The sequence below is a fragment of the Aulonocara sp. 'chitande type north' Nkhata Bay genome, linkage group LG4 (genome assembly GCF_057382095.1).
Source record: "Aulonocara sp. 'chitande type north' Nkhata Bay isolate Kocher_YH1m ecotype deep benthic linkage group LG4, A_spYH_male_GT1.1, whole genome shotgun sequence".
In the NCBI taxonomy this organism is placed as follows: domain Eukaryota; kingdom Metazoa; phylum Chordata; class Actinopteri; order Cichliformes; family Cichlidae; genus Aulonocara; species Aulonocara sp. 'chitande type north' Nkhata Bay.
In genome coordinates, this window is record NC_141347.1 from 19,018,628 (window position 1) to 19,037,548 (window position 18,921).

The following is an 18,921-nucleotide window of genomic DNA, read 5'->3' on the forward strand; positions in this document are numbered from 1 at the left end:
GGGGAAATGTCTTCAAGCAACTTAAAGAAGTCCAGACGCTTTTCTTTGCAAGCTCCTTTGACTACGATGACCTGGATGACTGAGAACCTTCACAGACACTTAGCGTCAAAGTATTTCAAACAAATAGACCTGAAAAATACGCTTCATGCTGAACCACACAAACACTAATTTTGTAATTCATCACAGTGTTCTGATAAATCCAGTGATCTTTAAACACTGTATAAAACAAACACAGAGATACAAAGAGTTTTATGGTAAATATGAGGATCAATTTACAGTAGTGATTGTAATGCAGGGAGAGGAATAAAGATACCATAAAGATACCATAACAGCAGCTCTGCATATTTGATTTGGCTGATTCTGACAGAACCTCCAAGTAGTTTACATCTCTTCTTGGGCACAAGCCAGGGAACGTGTAAACCACTGCACTACACTTCCTAACAATTTAAGTAAAGTATGTGACGGTGGATCATTAAGGAAACAAAGCAGGTCATATCAGTTCAGTTTCAAGACCAAAAATCTTGTCTGCAGTTCTAATACCGCAGCTGCATCCTATTTTACTGGGTTCACTCAAATAACACATTAGAAACACAAAGTAATTTAATGAATGATGGATACAATGCTGATTTCTGTTTCCACAGATTCTTTTCAGTGACCCTTACACACAGACAGAGAGACTAGTACCAATAAATAATTAAAAACAAATAAAAACATGTTTTAGAATTTCAACTCAAAACTAATGTTGCAGATTGTATCAGGACACTACAGGGCAGTTGGTGTTCAGTCTGTCCCTTTAGGAAACAGTTACTGTAGATCAGCTGTGTTTGTAGCTTCATGTGTGATTCAGATGTTGATGAGTGACAATAACAGGACAGAATCTACAACCTGAGGACACAGATGTTTATTAATGTGTGAGTCTCTGGGCCACACAAACCTGCACAAATACTCAGGAAGATATAATCAGAGTTTGGAGAAAGACAATGCTACATGTGATTTGTCACAAACCTTGATATGATTAGTTCTTATGTTTATTTAACTACAAGAAAGGACAAAGGTGTGTATTGTTGTATGAATAAATATGTACATTTGATAAATATCTCCCCGTGCCAGAGCTACTCTTTTATTATTGAAAATAAATAAGTTCATGTATACATCTATCATAACATTTTTAGTAAAGTTCTCTTAAATTCTTCTCTTCTGGGTATTGTAGTCTTTAGTGAAAAACTCTTTCAGGTACATGGGGTAGAAAATGCAACCTGTTGCCTTTAACTCATATTGTGGAGCAAAAAAATACTGTTGCCCGTCTACCAAGAATCACTTATTTAAAGAAACACACCACTGGCCAGTCTCTGTGGTGCTGGCTGTAGCTCAGCAGGTACTAGACCAGGTCATGTAATGACATGTAATAGGAAAGTTGCTGGTGTGAGCCCTTGCTGCTCGATTCTGTATCTTTAGGCAAGACGTTGAATCCCAAGTTCTCTCTGATGCATCTCTCTGGTCCATTGGAGTGTGAACGTTAGATAGTAAGCACTTAAGTGCAGAAAAAAGTGGTTGTGTGACTGGGTGAAAGACGAATGTTGTGTCTTTTAAATGTGAATGACACATCACTTAGAAGAATTTTAAGAGAGATAAACTAAGCTAGTCCTCCTCTGAGCTGAAAACATGAGGTGAGACATTGCAGATATGTATTATAGATAGATTTGCCATAAAAGACGACCATTTACCAGAAGGCAGTACACAGAGGAATGATACAGATCTTAGATCTTTTCCAGAGTGTTTGTTAAAACAGCAGATGTGTGCAGCAGCAGTCAATGCTCAACCTTGCAGTAAATATTGAGTTTCCTTTTTTTTCAATGCCTGTACATTTTGTTAACATGCTTTTTGAAAAGAAACTAGTGTATATGTGGCTTCACATTAATTATTGAATATTTTAAGTCTCCTAGTTTTAAGGAGGAGTCAATGCAAATACTTAGATGTCTTTGACGTCCATATAACTGCCTGATGTCAAGTGTGAAGAGAAGAGTGGACAGGCAAAGACATAGTCAAAAATAATGGACTGTGTGACACTGTTGTTACTTTTGATTGTCTGCTGTGCAGGTAAAACTCTCCACTAAAACTCTTTTTTTTTATTGTTTTAATTTACTATGGAATTAAATTATTTTTCATTGTCATTTGTTTATGTTGACAGGTGTTGATGGTCAGACTCTGACACAATCTGAACCAGCAGTTAAAAGACCAGGAGATTCCCACAGACTGACTTGTACAGGATCTGGATATAGCTTTGGTGGCCACGGTATGCACTGGATCAGACAGGCTCCTGGAAAAGGGCTGGAGTGGATTGCTTACATTTACAGCGATGGTAGTGAAACTTTCTACTCCGATTCAGTCAGAGGCCGCTTTACCATCTCCAGAGACAACAGCAAACAGCAGCTGTATCTGCAGATGAACAGTCTGAAGCCTGAAGATTCTGCTGTTTATTACTGTGCTCGAAATCCACAGTGACTAAAGTTCTTTCAGTGGCTGTACAAAATCCTACAGTTCTTGTGCATTAAGCAGGGGGTGCTGTGACACCTGCTCTTTAGGAGAAGACCTATTGCAACATCCCCTGCACCCCTACCCACAGCCTTGTCAGCAATTCTTAAAATTTTACTTTTAGTTCAATATTTAAAAAGCATTTTAAATTCACTTTGACATGAACCAGCAAGCAAATGCCTGTAGAGAAGCAATTTGGTTTCTAAGTGGTAAATTTTCGGATATTAAATTAGTCCTTGTGATTTTATTAAAATGAATGAAATAAAGCAGAAATGAAGGGAAAAGATAAGTTACAATATATATTCCTTATATTCCAATAAGGAATATATGGGCTAACAAGGCAACACAAAATGGCTGTAAGCTAAATTTGTGATAAAATTAAAACATTTAGTCCACATTATGCATGTACATTAATGTAGACGCATGTGTTGGTGTTATGAACAGACCCAGACAAATACTCAACTTTACTAAGCCAAATATTTGCTTTAAATAGCAATAGCAGTCTACAGCTGTTCACTACAGATACTTAACCACAGTTTTCACTGTAGTCCTTACTGCTAGCAAAATGATGTCATCTACACGTATGTCCCCGTGACTTTATACAAATGTTTATGATTGTTTGTTTTTGTCTAGGGACTCATCAAAGTCCCCAAAAATCTCCTATACTGCACCACTGAAAACAATACTCAGAAATAAAGCCATTACCCAACAAAAGCAACAAAGCTGGTTTTATATTTTGACAAAAAGTAAATTCAAGCGAAACACAGATCAAGCTAGAGGCCAAGAAGGCATTTCAAAACCTAGTGATGAATAGTAATAAGAACAAAAAGAAGAAGAAGGTGAAAATCACTGGAAAGCTATAACTGCAAGCAGATGGGGTATAAAGAGAATTAAGAACCTAAAAGAGGGTCAATTAAAAGCAAATATATAAACATTATAATTGTTAAAAATCATCAGTAGGAAGAGATGATAAAACATTATAAAAGACATACTTAAAGTAACTCAAACTGGAGGCACAGAGCAAAGAGCGAAAGCAATTTAAAGGGATGATAATCTCATTAATCTCTGGCCCAAATAAATGCAAATCCAGTTAAAATCCAGTGCTGCACTGTGAGTCAGTAAAACACAGTGCAGCACTCAAATAAAAAAAGAAAAAAATGGCATCTGCAGCTACCAACAATGATTCATCATCATTCTGTGAAGCATCATCTCTGTGCTGTGGTTTGTTTTATACAGGTCGACGGAAGCATTTCTGTTAGTTCAGCAACAACCATTTTGTAAATCCTTAGGGAGAAAGGGAGTTTGATTTTTTTTTTAAATTATCCAGAGACATTTGTGTCCAGAGAGGATTTTTAAAATTTGATCTTAATCAGAAGAGTTTGAATAACTGATTTTTGTAAGTAAACAGGGATACAACCTGTCAGTAATGATGTATTAATTAGATTAGATTAGACTTTGTGGGTTGACAGATCGAAAAATTTCCTTTACAGATCTCATCAGCAGGATATCAAGTGCACAGGAAGAGGGCTTCATTTTGTCAATTAGCTAGTAGGAGTTTCTCCAGTGTCCTTAGCAGGGAAGAGGATGTTTGTGTTGGGTTTTTTAAGTTTAAAAAAAAAAAAAAAAAAAAAAAAAAAAAAAAACAGGATAAAAGAGTGAAAAATAGTAAAAGAAAAAAGTAAGATAAAAGATCAGTGTAGTTAAGAAAAGAAATATTAATCAGTGTCCCTCTGCCAGAAGCACATATATTTCAATGTGACCAAACTCACTGATAGTACTGAGCATCCATATACAGCATCACAATGCTGAAACTAACTGTAATCAAATGTTAAAAGAAGAAACATTAAATACTTCAACGTAATACAATGCATTACATCTGGTGTAGTGCTCATTTTATTGAATAAATCTCATCATATTTTAATATTTAATACCAAAAACATTTTCTCCACAATTATTTATATTTATTTTCATAGTGAGACTCAGATCAACATAAAATAACCACCTTAAAGCTCTGAAAGCAGGTAAAAATTCACAACATTACACCCTGGAATGGAAATTTATCAGGCGTTAAAAATACATTTACAGAAAAAAAAAAAAAAAAAAACTTGTGTCAAATTTATCTGCAGCAAGTTTCAAAATTTTCATTTAATGAGGCTTTTTGATCTCTCATGTTTGTGCTACCTTTCCCTTGCGCAAGTTATTAAGAAAAAACTAACCACATATAAAAAGGAGTATTGCAGTTAATATTATCAAAACTGTGAACCGTCAGTGATCAATAATGACTCACGTGTGACCTGTGGTTCAGCTTTAAATTTTGTAAATGTGCTTTTGGAGAAAAATCCAAATATTTTAGATTTAAATATGTTTTAAAATAAAAACATTTGAAATCCCAAGTCACATTTTGGGTGAAAAGACTCTCCTACTGTTCAGGAGGAGTCAATGCAAATATTTAGATGTCCCCCACCACTATTTAACTGAACTCTATTTAACTCAAACTTGAGACAATTGAGGACAGACACAGTTAAACAAGATGGACTGTAGGACTACTACATTGTTACTACTTTTGACAGTCTACTGTGCAGGTAAACCTCTTCCTTAAATATATATCATATAATGGGTAATAAAAATAATTTACCTTTCTTTTTGTTACTGGGTTTTTTATTTCTAAAAAGGCATAAAAGGTCAGACTCTGACACAATCTGACTCAGCAGTTAAAAGACCAGGAGAATCCCACAGATTGACCTGTACAGGCTCTGGATATAACTTCGCTGGCTTTGGTATGGACTGGATCAGACAGGCTCCTGGAAAAGGACTTGAGTGGATTGCTTACATCAGGAGTGATGGTAGCAGCACTTACTACTCTCAGTCAGTCCAAGGCCGTTTTACCATCTCCAAAGACAACAACAGACAGCAGGTGTATCTGCAGATGAACAGCCTGAAGACTGAAGATTCTCCTGTTTATTACTGTGCCCGACACACACAGTGACTGAAGTACTTTGGGCAGCTGTACAAAAACACATGCTTTCCTCATCCTAACTGCATGTTTCTTGGAAACCCTTCACATTTCACTCTGTTTCAGTTGTTATGTACTTTTTTATAGATTCAAGTTAAATCTCCCCTTTATAGGCTACATATTGCAAAGGTTGTGTCCCTATTGAGAGAACACAAAGCCCTTAATGAGAGGCAAAATAGGAGTTGAAATTGTTTTTAGCTCCTACACAATTAAATTTACCTTTTACTTCTGTATATATAAAAGAGATGTTAAAAAATCATATGAGGTAAGCTAGTAAAAGCTTCAACCAACACAACAAAATTGGATTATTTGCTCATTCATTACTGATGAAGTTGAGCAGTAACATTATTTTTTTTTCTTAGTTTGTTTAAAAGCTATGAAATAAACCAAATGGACAGAAGATGCAAGAAAAAAATAAGAAAGAAAAACCATTAATTAACCCTTACATAATTTTCAATCAAATGTCTGTGTGTTCACCACATATGCCCAGGTTTGCCTAGAGAGAGGTACTTGTTGGTCTTGAAAGTTCATGGGGTAATCTTAAAACAATGAAGGCGTAACAAAAAGCATAAGTGGGATCATATATGGTGCTCATAAAAACAACAGGTCATAGAGAGGTCAGAGGGCTCTGCGAGGTTCCCAGATCAAATTTATGTTCTGTACTTGTATGGGTTTATGTCAGCTTTCTCCCACAGACCAAAGACATGTTTGTTAGAATGACTGGTCATTCTAAATGTATTGTTAGAGTGTGACTTGTAGTTAAAAGTGGTTAGTAAAACTACAAAAAATACTATTTAAATGTGAACAGTGTACATTTGCAAGAACACAAACTTGTAGTGAGTTAACTCAGTTTATTGTGAGATAACTGACAGTTAACTGAGATAAAAACAAAGACGACAAAGATGGGTTGGTAGATTTTAAAGACAGTTGAGCTGAGTCATTTGGGAAACACATACGAAACTCACACGCACAAGGTTTCCTCCCACATTCTATGTTTTGATTAAAGCTGGTATAGTTATGAGTTTATTATTGTTTAATGATTTTAACGCTTATACGTGTTTATATAATAAAATACTTCCTGTGTATTCTTACCATTTCCATTTTCAATAAAAGGGACATAGGAATAGTGGCCATCAGTGCTGCCAGGTTCTGTTATGTTTGGGCTCAAATTGGACTCTGAAATCAGAATCAACAGATCAACTGCGGTTTTACAGTTTTTGAAGAGGGTAGTTATTATGAGTGGGCGAGGTGAGTATGAAAGGATCTTGCAATATGTGTAATAAAGATCCTTAGACCTTACTGTAGATTTTTGTTTCTTGGATAGATGATATGGGGATTATTTGCAGGTAGGAAGAATTCTGAAGTGGCTTTGAAAGTGAAATAGTGGAGAGTGTGCGCTGCATTTTCTAAATCTTCTTAGCAGTTCGTATTTATTAATGAGTGTGTAACTTTTACACTTTACGTTTATTTGTAAGTTTTAATTGAAATAAAACAAACAAACAAAATAAGCAGATGTAGCTGCGCCAGAGGAAAATCAGTGAAAGTACACACATCAGGGGTCAAGAGGAGAAAAAAGAACTCTACTCGAACTGAGCTCCTAACTGGGAGACCAGTTTGAGGACAATACAAAAAAAGCACATGAATATTCACATTTACACCATGTAAAGCACGTGACATGCATCGGAAGCGTGTTGTGGAAAATCTTAAACAAAACTGCAACTACTAGGTGAGCGTGTCTTTTGAAGTTAGGTTTATTAAAAGAAAAAGAAAAGCACTGCAGTGGAGAAAATGTTCAGATCAAACACCAAACAGTTTTCTGAGGATGGACACTGCCCTGAACTCTTTTATAGCTTCCCAAACAAAGAAACATTCCACAACTCTTACATGTTGACCCATCTCAGGGGGGGCTATACCTCCTCCCTCACAGAGAGAATTATGACCTTGTTTTCTGCTTAGTCGTCACCTAAGGCCCATCTGTAGTGCACATGCATACAACTAAGTGACAAGAGTGCTCTTGCTATACTAATGTGATATGATTAAAATATGTGATTAATACATAAGAAAAGAAATCTGCTTCCACAGGCGTTTGGGATGGAGGGGGGTGGGTGAGTGTGTATCTGTACCAGTACGTGCGAACGTATGTGTGTCCTGTGTTCAGCTTCAAAGAGTGTCCTTTCACCCTGTTAAGTGAAAGTCAACAGTCCGCAGCCTACGCAGGCGGCCTTGGAAGGATATGGAGAAATAGTCAAACAGTCCCGATATCAAGTAGAATTTTTTGTTGTTCCCGTCAGCCTCGGCCTACGGGCGTACAGCTTTTTTAACTTGTATGTGTATTTTAAACTTCATTTTTTTAAATATGTACTTTTTTCATCTTTTTTTAAACATGGCAGGGTATGGAGTGACACATCAGTGCCCAATGTAGTTGTTTATCTGCAAGTAAACCATCAACACAGACACAAACACAAGAAAACAGTCTTTGAATAGCTGTCCACTGTAGTGACCACTATGCGTGAAAAGGTTAATGTTCATCACTGGTCACCAGGTCTATCAATTTCCAGTTGAAGAAAGAGCCGTGAGCTTCTCCAAGATTTTATCCGTATTGTGTTCATGTATTTCTACCTTTGATGTTTCCTATGCAAATATTGAGATGACTTCCACCTACTTATCTTACTGCTGAGACCCTGCAGAGAACAGTGGACTGACAGAGTTTTACAAGATGGACTCTAAGACAGTGCTGCTAATTCTGACTCTCTACTGTGCAGGTTAAACTCTACTAAAACTCTTTTAATGTTCTTTTTACATCTGCTGAAAGTATTTAATTTTCTTTTCTTATCTGCCTGAATATTTCTATTGACAGGTGTAAATTCTCAGACTCTGACACAATCTGGACCAGTGGATAAAAGGCCTGGAGAATCCCATAAATTGACCTGCACAACCTCTGGATTCACATTCAGCAGCTACAATATGCACTGGATCAGACAGGCTCCTGGAAAAGGACTGGAGTGGATTGCTTATATTAGCAGCAGCGGGGGAACCACTTACTACTCTCAGTCAGTCCAAGGCCGTTTTACCATCTCCAGAGACAACAGCAGACAGCAGCTGTATCTGCAGATGAACAGTCTGAAGACTGAAGATTCTGCTGTTTATTATTGTGCTCGAGAGCCACAGTGACTGAAAGCATTTGAGCAGCTGTACAAAATCCTATTTGAATTCACCCTCAAAACAACATCCTTATTTTGAGTTTTGCTATTTTTTTTAAGATTCAATAATAATAATAAATTCTGCTAATGAAACATTTTTTCCTGCTTTGTATCTATCCCAACAGTACACTTAATACAAAATGTCTTGAGTTTAATTCAATTCAATTTTATTTATATAGTGCAAAATCACTACAAAAGATGCCTCAAGGAACTTTATATTGTAAGGTAAAGACCCTACAATAATACAAAAAACTGAGAAATAAAGAGAGATAAAAACACAAAAACTCATGTAGATTTGAAATGCCTTAAGGTAGAAAAAAAAAGGAATAAATATAATAAAACAAAACAAAACAAAAAAGTTTTTATATCCGTGGGTTTCAACTGGTCAACTGTGGTTTCAACTATGGCATTTCAAACGCACAGTCCTTGTATTGTAATGAACACCAAGCACTTCCACAACACTGTGCAGTATGTGGCTGCATCAGTGAGAGGGCAGACGAGCTCATATCAGTTCAGCTTCAGTAACAACCATGTTCTCTGCAGCCCAGATACTGCTGCTGGCTACTGCATCCTGTGAGAAGCTTTGGTCAATTCGCACTACTAAATACAATGGAATTACTAATACTTGGATCACACAGAATGAAGGAAAACCAATGGAATGGATTTTACACATTTGATATGATGGGAGCAGTGACCATAACAATGTTTTTAAGAACAAGTTCAGCATCAGCAGAGACAATTCTGTTGGCAAAGTGACAATAACAGGACAGAATCTACAGCTCGAGGACACAGTTGTCTATTACTGTGCATGTTACTGCACAGTGATACAGAACACTGACAGGCCCGTACAAATACCCAGCAACACAAAGCCACCAAAAGCAGCATGTGTAACTGTGAATACAAATAAGAGTATGAGGCAGAGAGTTTGTAGAGTATTATATTCATATGGCAAACTTCGTAAAACATACCCCTGTCTCATTGTGTAAAACTTAGCCTAAAAGAAATTGTTTGGACAAACTTGAGTAAATAAAACTCAAATAATACTGATTGTCACTTGGTCCAAAGTAATGCATTACAGAAATCACAGTATATTTTTCAGTAATTAATTAATGTAAAATATTATTGTACTAAATTCAATGATAACACTACAATTAAACATTGCTGTAATTAAAAAAAAAAAATATATATATATATATATATATATATATATCAACCAGCTCTGTTTCTTCCATTTACTGCGCTACAATCAGGTAAAGTCAGTCCATTATCATACAATCAGCTTTAACAAAGGCAATGATGAGTAATCACTGAAGATATGTAGCCTCCATTTGTAGCTGTTTGTAATTGCTTCATAATAGGACACATAACCATGATTAATTCAAGCAGTTACTATTTGTTAGTTACATTCTTTGTGAGACCTCATCAAAAATGGGGATTATCTATATCTTACAAAGCATTTATAAATGAAAGCAGTGCGCATGCGCCAACCAGCGTGCAGCCTGTTACAGTCGCTCCTGCTTTTCTCTTAGTTTAGCTCTTTTTTCTTACGTATTCTTTTTTTTTTCTGACTTGTATTTTCCTCCGTTTTCTATCTCTTACTCAATCATGTGGATTGAGAGAGTTTTTGTTCTTCTGGTGGCCGTGGAACTCTTACTTTTATCAAGGAACGGGACCGCGGCACATCTCCTACACGCACGGACTGTTTACTCCAGAGATCAGCTGAATGCCCTGATGCCGGCCGGCTCGCTGGCCAGGCCCGTAGAAGTACCAGCTGAAATTTGGAGGAAAACACATCGGGGATGCAGAGGTCAAGGACAGAAGAGAAGAAAAAAGGAGACGGTGAGACAGCGGAGGCTCGAAGCGAGGAGGAGGTTTAAACCGTGTCTGCCGTCTATCGTGATGGGAAATGTGCGATCGTTGGCAATTAAAATCGACGAGCTCTCAGCACTGGTACGGAGTCAGAGGGAATACCGAGAGTGTAGCCTGATGTGTTTCACCGAATCATGGCTGCACCAGGACATTCCCGATGAGAATGCTTCCGTGGAAGGCTTCCACACTGTTCGGGCGGACAGGGACAGCATCGCTAGCGGTAAGCGTAAAGGAGGTGGGCTTGCTGTTTTAGTTAACAACCGGTGGTGTAACCCTGCCAACATAACAATCAAAGAAAGGATTTGTTGCCCGGACACTGAACTGTGTGCTGTTGGACTCAGGCCGTATTATTTACCCAGGGAATTCTCTCACGTCATCTTGGTGGCTGTTTATGTTCCCCCCTCTGCTAACCCCACAGCTGCATGTGACACTATCCACTCTGCCATAGCTCGGCTACAGACTCAGCACCCGAGTGCCTTTATTGTGATCTCGGGTGACTTCAACCATGTATCACTGGACAATACACTACCAACATTCAAACAATATGTGGACTGTCCCACCAGGGGAGAGAAAACTTTAGACTTACTGTATGCTAACGTCAAGGATGCATACAGCTCCTCCTCCCTCCCCCCACTTGGTAGGTCAGATCATAACCTGATTCACCTCACCCCCCGCTATGTGCCAATTGTGAGGAGGGAACCTGTGACCACCAGGACTGTTAGGAGGTGGTCAGAGGAGGCAATAGCGGAACTACAGGGCTGTTTCGAGGTGACCGACTGGGAAACACTCTGTGAGCCTCACGCCGAGGACATCAATGGGCTTACTGAGTGTATCACAGACTACATAACTTTCTGCACCGACTCCATTGTTCCAGCTCAGACTGTTCATTGTTACCCAAATAACAAGCCGTGGGTGACTAAGGACATCAAAGCCCTCCTCAACAACAAGAAGAGGGCTTTCAGAGGGGGCAACAAAGAGGAGGTGAGGAAGATCCAGGTGTTACTAAAGGACAAGATCAGAGAGGCTAAGGACAATTACAGGAGGAAGCTGGAGTGGAAACTCCAGCAGAACAGCATGAGAGAGGTGTGGAGGGGCATGAAGACCATCACTGGATTCAGGCCAACCAACAGCAGGGGAGCTGAGGGAGGTGAGAATAGAGCCGACGAGTTGAATCTGTTTTTCAATAGATTCGACACCACAGTGTCTGCTCCCACCCCCACAACCTCACCTGTAGTCAGCCTGGAATCCAGAGCCACACCACTGTGCCAGCCTCTCTCTTCACATGTTGCCTCCTGTGAGATTCCTGACACCCCTCCCCCACCCATCACCTTCACTCAATACCAGGTTGAGATGCAAATGAGGAGACTTCACTCAGGCAAGTCTGCTGGACCAGACGGAGTGAGTCCCCTTGTCCTCAAGACCTGTGCCCCCCAGCTGTGTGGAGTCTTTCATAAACTGTTTATGCTGAGTCTGAGTCTGCAGAGGGTCCCGGTGATGTGGAAGACATCATGCCTCGTCCCTGTACCAAAGACGCCTCGTCCCAGTGGCCCCCAGGATTACAGGCCCGTGGCATTGACCTCCCACATCATGAAGACCCTGGAAAGGCTCATCCTGGACCAGCTGCGACCCATAGTAAGACCACATCTGGATCCCCTTCAGTTCGCTTATCAGCCTCGTCTCGGAACAGAGGACGCCATCATCTCCCTGCTCAATCGTGTCTACACCCATCTGGACCAGCCGGCGAGCACTGTGAGGGTCATGTTTTTTGACTTTTCCAGTGCTTTCAACACCATCAGGCCGACCCTCCTGGGTGATAAGTTAGCAGCGATGCAGGTGGATGCTTCTCTGGTGTCCTGGATTGTTGATTACCTGACAGGAAGACCACAATATGTACGTCTCCCACAGTGTGTGTCTGACAAGGTGATTAGCAACACAGGGGCACCACAGGGGACTGTCCTCTCCCCCTTCCTCTTCACCCTCTACACCACAGACTTCAGCCACTGCACAGAGACATGCCATCTTCAGAAGTTTTCTGATGACTCTGCGGTGGTTGGATGCATCAGCAGGGATGATGAGACAGAGTACCGGGCTGTGGTCGACTCCTTTGTCACGTGGTGTGAGCAGAATCATCTGCAGCTCAACGTGGCAAAGACCAAGGAACTGATCGTGGACTTCAGGAAGACCAGGAAACACTTGACCCCTGTTTCAATCCAGGGGGTCAGTGTTGACATTGTGGAGGACTATAAATACCTTGGAGTACACATTGACAATAAACTGGACTGGGCTAAAAACACCACAGCACTTTACAGGAAGGGCCAGAGTCGTCTCTATTTTTTGAGGCGACTGAGGTCCTTCAACATCTGCCAGAAAATGCTGAGGATTTTCTACGAGTCTGTTGTGGCCAGTGCGATCCTCTATGCTGTTGCATGCTGGGGGAGCAGGCTGAGGGTCGCAGATGCCAACAGACTTAATAAACTGATCCGTAAGGCCAGCAATGTTGTGGGGATGGAGCTGGACTCCCTCAAGGTGGTGTCGGAGAGGCGGATGCTGTCCAAGATAAAGACAATGTTGGATAACACCTCCCACCCACTCCATGACATGTTGGTCAGTCACAGGAGCTCGTTCAGTGAGAGACTGAGATTACCGAAAAGCACCACTGAACGACACAGGAAATCATTCCTGCCTGTGGCCATCTCCCTGTACAACGCATCCACTTAACACACTGTTTGCTGCTACAACTACACATGTTTCTTTTCCAACTATTTATTTATGAGTGACTTATGTATGTATGTATGTATGTATATATATGTATATATTGTACTATTCTTAGTTAGCGTATTGTCTGTCTTGTCTTAATGTTGGTTTAAAATGGAGCACTGTAACAAAAATAATTTCCCCCAGGGATCAATAAAGTATTCTGATTCTGATTCTGATTCTGATTTTAAATAAAGCTTTAAATCCTGAAGTAAATAACAGCAAATCATCATATATCAATTCACTTGGCACTTCAAGGGTTAATATTACAAATAGATATATGGAGTAGCAGAAAAGGTTTAAAACAACCATTAACACCATGTTAAGTCAGGGTCACCTAGCAATATGAATATATGAGCACTGAGCTGGATTACTGAAGCTTTGACTTTGACTTGTTTTGGAAGAGAACTTTAATTCAAAATATTATTGTTTGTCACAAAACAATGAATAATGAATAATCAAAAAATTACAGTGAATAGTACGTTTGGCTCTAATTTAGTTTGCTGTGGATAACACATAGTAAAAAAAAGTTGATAGACAAGTTTATCCCATTGTTATCCTGGAGTGAGGAGGATTCAATGCAAACCTCAGATGTTTTCTATCTCTACGTACAGAGAGAACACAAATGGACTCCCAGTGGGTTTCCTGGGTTGACAATTATAATGGTAGCAAGAAATACTACTCTCAGTCAGTTCAAGGCTGGTTTATCTTTTTTCAGAGACAGCAGAGAACAATTTCTGCGGATATCTGTAGATGAACAGTCAGACAAGTGAAGATTCTGCTGTTTATTATAGTGCTCAGCCACCACTGTGACAGAAGTCCGTTTAAAAACTACAAAAAATCATTCAGTACCTAATATTGATGTAGCAATATTGTATTTAATAGTGAAAAGATAACTAAAATATCAATGAGTAATTTTCCCTGTGACAGGGATCAGGAAAAGGGATCAGATCTTTTTGTTAGCTACTGATTTCACCCTAATGACACATAAGACACATAGATTTTCCATTACTGATGACTGATTTCTTTCTTAGTTCAGCTTAAAATTCACTTTGTAGACTTCAAACATGAACAGAATAATTTTAGCATTATTATATTATTTTATTATCATGTTCCATTTTGATCTCTCTGAGTGCTGTTTTCTTGTAGCTGACAGAACTGGGTGTGTGACTTAATTCACAGTCTGAGCTTTAACATATCAGATTTAAAAAAAAACAATGTCCATGCTAAATTTAGCTAAAGTCATCCAGTGAGGAGGAGTTAATGCAAACTCAGATGTCTTTCACTTCTACTTATCTGACTGTAGAGTGAACGACAGAGCAGTGGACTCACAGATCGATATGATGGACTGTAGGACAGGACTGCTGCTTTTAACTGTTTGCTGGGCAGGTGAAGATTTTTGCTGATATTGTATTTTATTTTGTCTCCCTATAGTCACAATAAGACAAATGCAAAGTTACTTGCATTTTTTTTTTAATTTTACAGGTGGTGATAGTCAGACTCTGACTGAGTCTGAACCAGTGGTTAAAAGACCTGGAGAATCCCACAAACTGACCTGTACAGGATCTGGCTTTACATTTAGTGACTACTGGATGGCCTGGGTCAGACAGGCACCTGGAAAAGCATTAGAGTGGGTTGCGAACATCAGATATGACAGTGCTTACATCTATTATTCTCAGTCAGTCCAAGGCCGGTTCACCATCTCCAGAGACAACAGCAAACAGCAGCTGTATCTGCAGATGAACAGCCTGAGGACTGAAGATTCGGCTGTTTATTATTGTGCTCGAGACTCACAGTGACTGAAATTCTTTAAGCAGCTGTACAAAATCCTACAGCCCTTTATGCTACATTTGCCTTTCATCATAATTGTAGTATAATGAAAGTGTTACTAATACTAAATCTATTAAGGCTTTTAGTGTAAGAAAGTCTTACATTTGTCTGAGAAGTTCTTTACATTTCATGCAGTTAAACTTCTCCACTGGTGTCTCCTCCACTGTCATGATGAAGGTCATCTCATTATCAAAGGTATTCAAAGTCAATAAAACAGAATGGTAAGTTAAAATGGTCACAGGAAGTTGTTCATATATGAGAGGATCATTTCAGGCCTCACCAGACATCCTGCTGTTTAAATAGATGAAATACAATAAATGCAGTGTTTCAGTATCATGACATCTTCCAAGGTCTCTGTCTAGCTAAAAACTGAGCTTCATTTTATTCCACTTATCATGTTTTAATAGCAGCTGTGGGGAAGACACTGTTTACCTGACAACTGCACAAGCATTTAAACTGCTTTCAAAATGAGAGAAAAACAGAGAGGAAGTAAACAGTCTACTCAGTCATTGCTTTAAAAAAATGCAAATGTATTTAAGTTAACAATAAGCCTTTCCTCATAATAAGCATTAGGCACGAACAGGCAATGAACAGCTTACATCTCTTCAGCTTAAATATCAAACATGTTCTCTCTGTAGCTTTGATACCAATGCTGGCTGCTGCATCTTTTGGGTTGTTAAGAATCTATCAGTATCAATTAATCTATTAATCAGATGAATGGTGGAAATAGTGTTGACTGTCTGTCGAGTTACTACTAAAAAAAAAAAAAAATGTTACAGAGAAGAAAGACTTAATAACACTGGAAGCCTCATTTTATTCTATAGTCTGAATGGCCTATACAAGTAAATTTGCACAATAATACTTGTGTAAAGATAAAGTTTATTGCGGTTCATTACAGTACCTAAAGTGCACTATGATGACAAATTAAATGCATGTGAAATTGATTCTGCATTGGCAAAGAAATACATTTAGCTGCAATTAACTCATTATTTAAAATACTCTTCATTATACAAAATTTAATGTACCGATAAATGAACTAACTACAAATGTTTTAAGAGATAATTAAATGGCATGGCAGTACAAATTGTTTGCTGCACAAGCTCTCTACCAAAAATTAAAAAAAATGTGGCTATATGTTTATGTTCATGAAAAAATTATAATGTTCAATTTAAATATATTGAAAAATTGGCAAAATGAAGTTAGTGAGTGGATCATGTGTGCCATGTGGAGAGGACAAATGAACTCACATCATTTCAACTTAACATCAGTCCTGTTAGCTCTGTTACTGCTGCTGGCTGCTGGACCCTGTGTCAGGTCTCTAGTTATTCTTTGACTGACAACAGTGTGAAGGAAACGTTTATAAAAATGGTGCTTTAAAGAATAGGTTTCCCTTTCCTAAACGTGAAATGGACACATGCAAAAGTAGCATTACCAGCAGCGGGAGATAATATATTTACAGCCAAGAAGTTGATAGCAAGCAAAAACCATGTGAAGTACATTCCAAGGTCCTTAATTGCCAGAAACTATTGAGCTATGTGGCTAATGTTTATTTACCAACTGTGAAATAGAAACAGTGGACTGATGTATGTATTACTCAAGTGACACTGATACCAGGTTCACGTATTAAATACTTCAGTATTTAAACTGCGGTTTCAGACACAAACATACTGAAAACCATCTAGTCACAGCAGAAAATAACAACTCAGGAAATGAAACAGGTCTAATAAAAAAAACTGCACATGGTTCTGGCTTATTTTTAAAAATAAACTGATATCTACCTATTCGGAACCATGATAACAGGGTTCTTGCTGATCGGAGCTGGCTTGGCCCTGACTTATCGGAGAAATAAGAGAGCGGAACCAGCTGTTCAAACCCCCCCAAGGCTGATCGCTGGAATTGAAGCGACGGGACGAGGTGCGACCTCTCACACTGAACGCAGCATGGTTAACACCTTGGAGACGCTTACAGCTGCCGTGAAGACTCAAACTAACACCATTGAGCGTATGATGGGATACATCAGAGAGGGGCCTGCTCACAATGACACCCTTGAGCGAAAGTTGGATCACATCGCAGAACGGCTCACTGCAGTTGTGGGGTCTCAGAATCAAAAGAATGACAACACCACGGAACAGAAGTTTGATACCATCATGGGGAGGCTCGCGGCTCTCCAACGGGAGATCGAGAGACCAGTGTCAGAGTGCTAAATTCGGAGCTGCTCGCATAAAGGAGAAATCAACAATATTCAACATATGGACACCACGGCGCCAGCTGCTCAGGCCCAAGGCTGGAGCCCACCAAAACAACTCCCTGATAATGACTGTGTGATGACTATTCTTCCCATCCCATGCAAGGCCACCTGGGTTGGCTGGCAGACTGTTTACTTAGCCTGACAGGGCAAAGGACACTGTCTCAGCTGGACTCTGGACACGCACACACATACACTTACACTGATAAGCACGCACTCATCCCCCTCCCTTTCCAAACGCCTTCGATGCTTGTTTCCTGCGGGGGAAGACGGCGGGTCTGCGTGCCGCGCTGAAATGGTAGCGCTGTGTAGGACGACTGCTGTGTTCCTTCGGATTACCCCCCACCCCCCTATCCAACCCCTGTGGCTAGTCACGTGCTCTAATGTTGTGATGTGGACATTAATGTGCTCTCTGTGCAGATGAGTTTTTTTTTGTTTCCTGTTCTCATGCTGTCCTCCCATAGGTGCCCAGCGTGAGAACAGGTCTCTTTTTTTTCCTCTTGTACTTTTCCCATTGTTGTGTAATTTTTCAGTGTTTTCTCTGCAACGCTGCCGATCTCCGACTGTATTCCCATGTGATGTCTTTGTTGTGTGTGTAAGTCGGGGGGGGGGGGTCCTATTCCTCTGCGGGGCAACCTGCATATGGCCAATAAAGCATTCAATTCAATTCAATTCAGTATGAAACTTTGTATTTTCAAATTGAAGCATCAGTGTACAACAACACAAAGTAGAACAACTAGTCGAATCAAAAGTTCAAAGAAGAAACTTTTCAAAATTTAGTCCAATTTTAACAAAATCTTTCAATAACATAGTTTTGGAAGATAATTTATTAAGTCTTTTGTTGTTTGTGAATATGTAAATCTAAAACCAGTAGTAGTGATAATGCTGAGTTGGCAGTTTTAAATTTAATTTTAAAAGCAGAATTTGATTGTGATGGGAGGACCATAATAAAAGGACATTGAAAATATTTAAAGTAGTTCTGCAGAGATACCAGGCATACTGTCAGGATGGTATACAGAAAGATAACACTCCTGTTGGTTGCTCCCTTTGTTTCAAGTTGTGTTAAAGGTGGAACTACAACTGTCATGGTTGGACGGGCCTCGCCAGTCGACCTGCCTGTCTTTGTTTTTGTTTGTGTTTCTCCTCTCCATTTTCTTCTTCGCTATCCTGTGGCACATTGTTTATGGAAGTCACACTTCCAGAAGTCAGGTGCGAATGGCATCCGACCCAGAAGCGCTTCGGAGCTGGAGCCACTACACCTGGAACTGATTCCGTGTCCAAATGCTTCCAATCATCCGACATTTTGAGCAGAGCTACTTAATGGTGTGGTCAGATGACAGTCAGAGCTGATCTAAGCCTGGTAATAGCCCAAGTATCGTGTCGTGAGGAAACTGTGCGCCTGCAAGAAGAGAGACATACTGTTTGCTGTGTTCGTTTCCACTAGGAACAGGGATGGAATGGATTTCGTGGAGGTGGAT

At 39.5% G+C, this 18,921-nt stretch overlaps 1 pseudogene and 1 gene segment (V, D, J or C); both read left to right on the forward strand.

Moving 5' to 3' along the window:
• Positions 1-5,062: 5,062 nt before the first annotated feature.
• Positions 5,063-5,518, forward strand: LOC147332393 (immunoglobulin heavy variable 3-30 pseudogene; annotated as a pseudogene).
• Positions 5,519-8,261: 2,743 nt separating this feature from the next.
• On the forward strand, positions 8,262-8,716 carry LOC147332394 (Ig heavy chain V region 914-like). The segment is given in 2 exon segments: positions 8,262-8,307; positions 8,403-8,716. Coding segments are annotated over 2 exon segments (360 nt in total).
• The last annotated feature ends 10,205 nt before the right edge of the window (positions 8,717-18,921 follow it).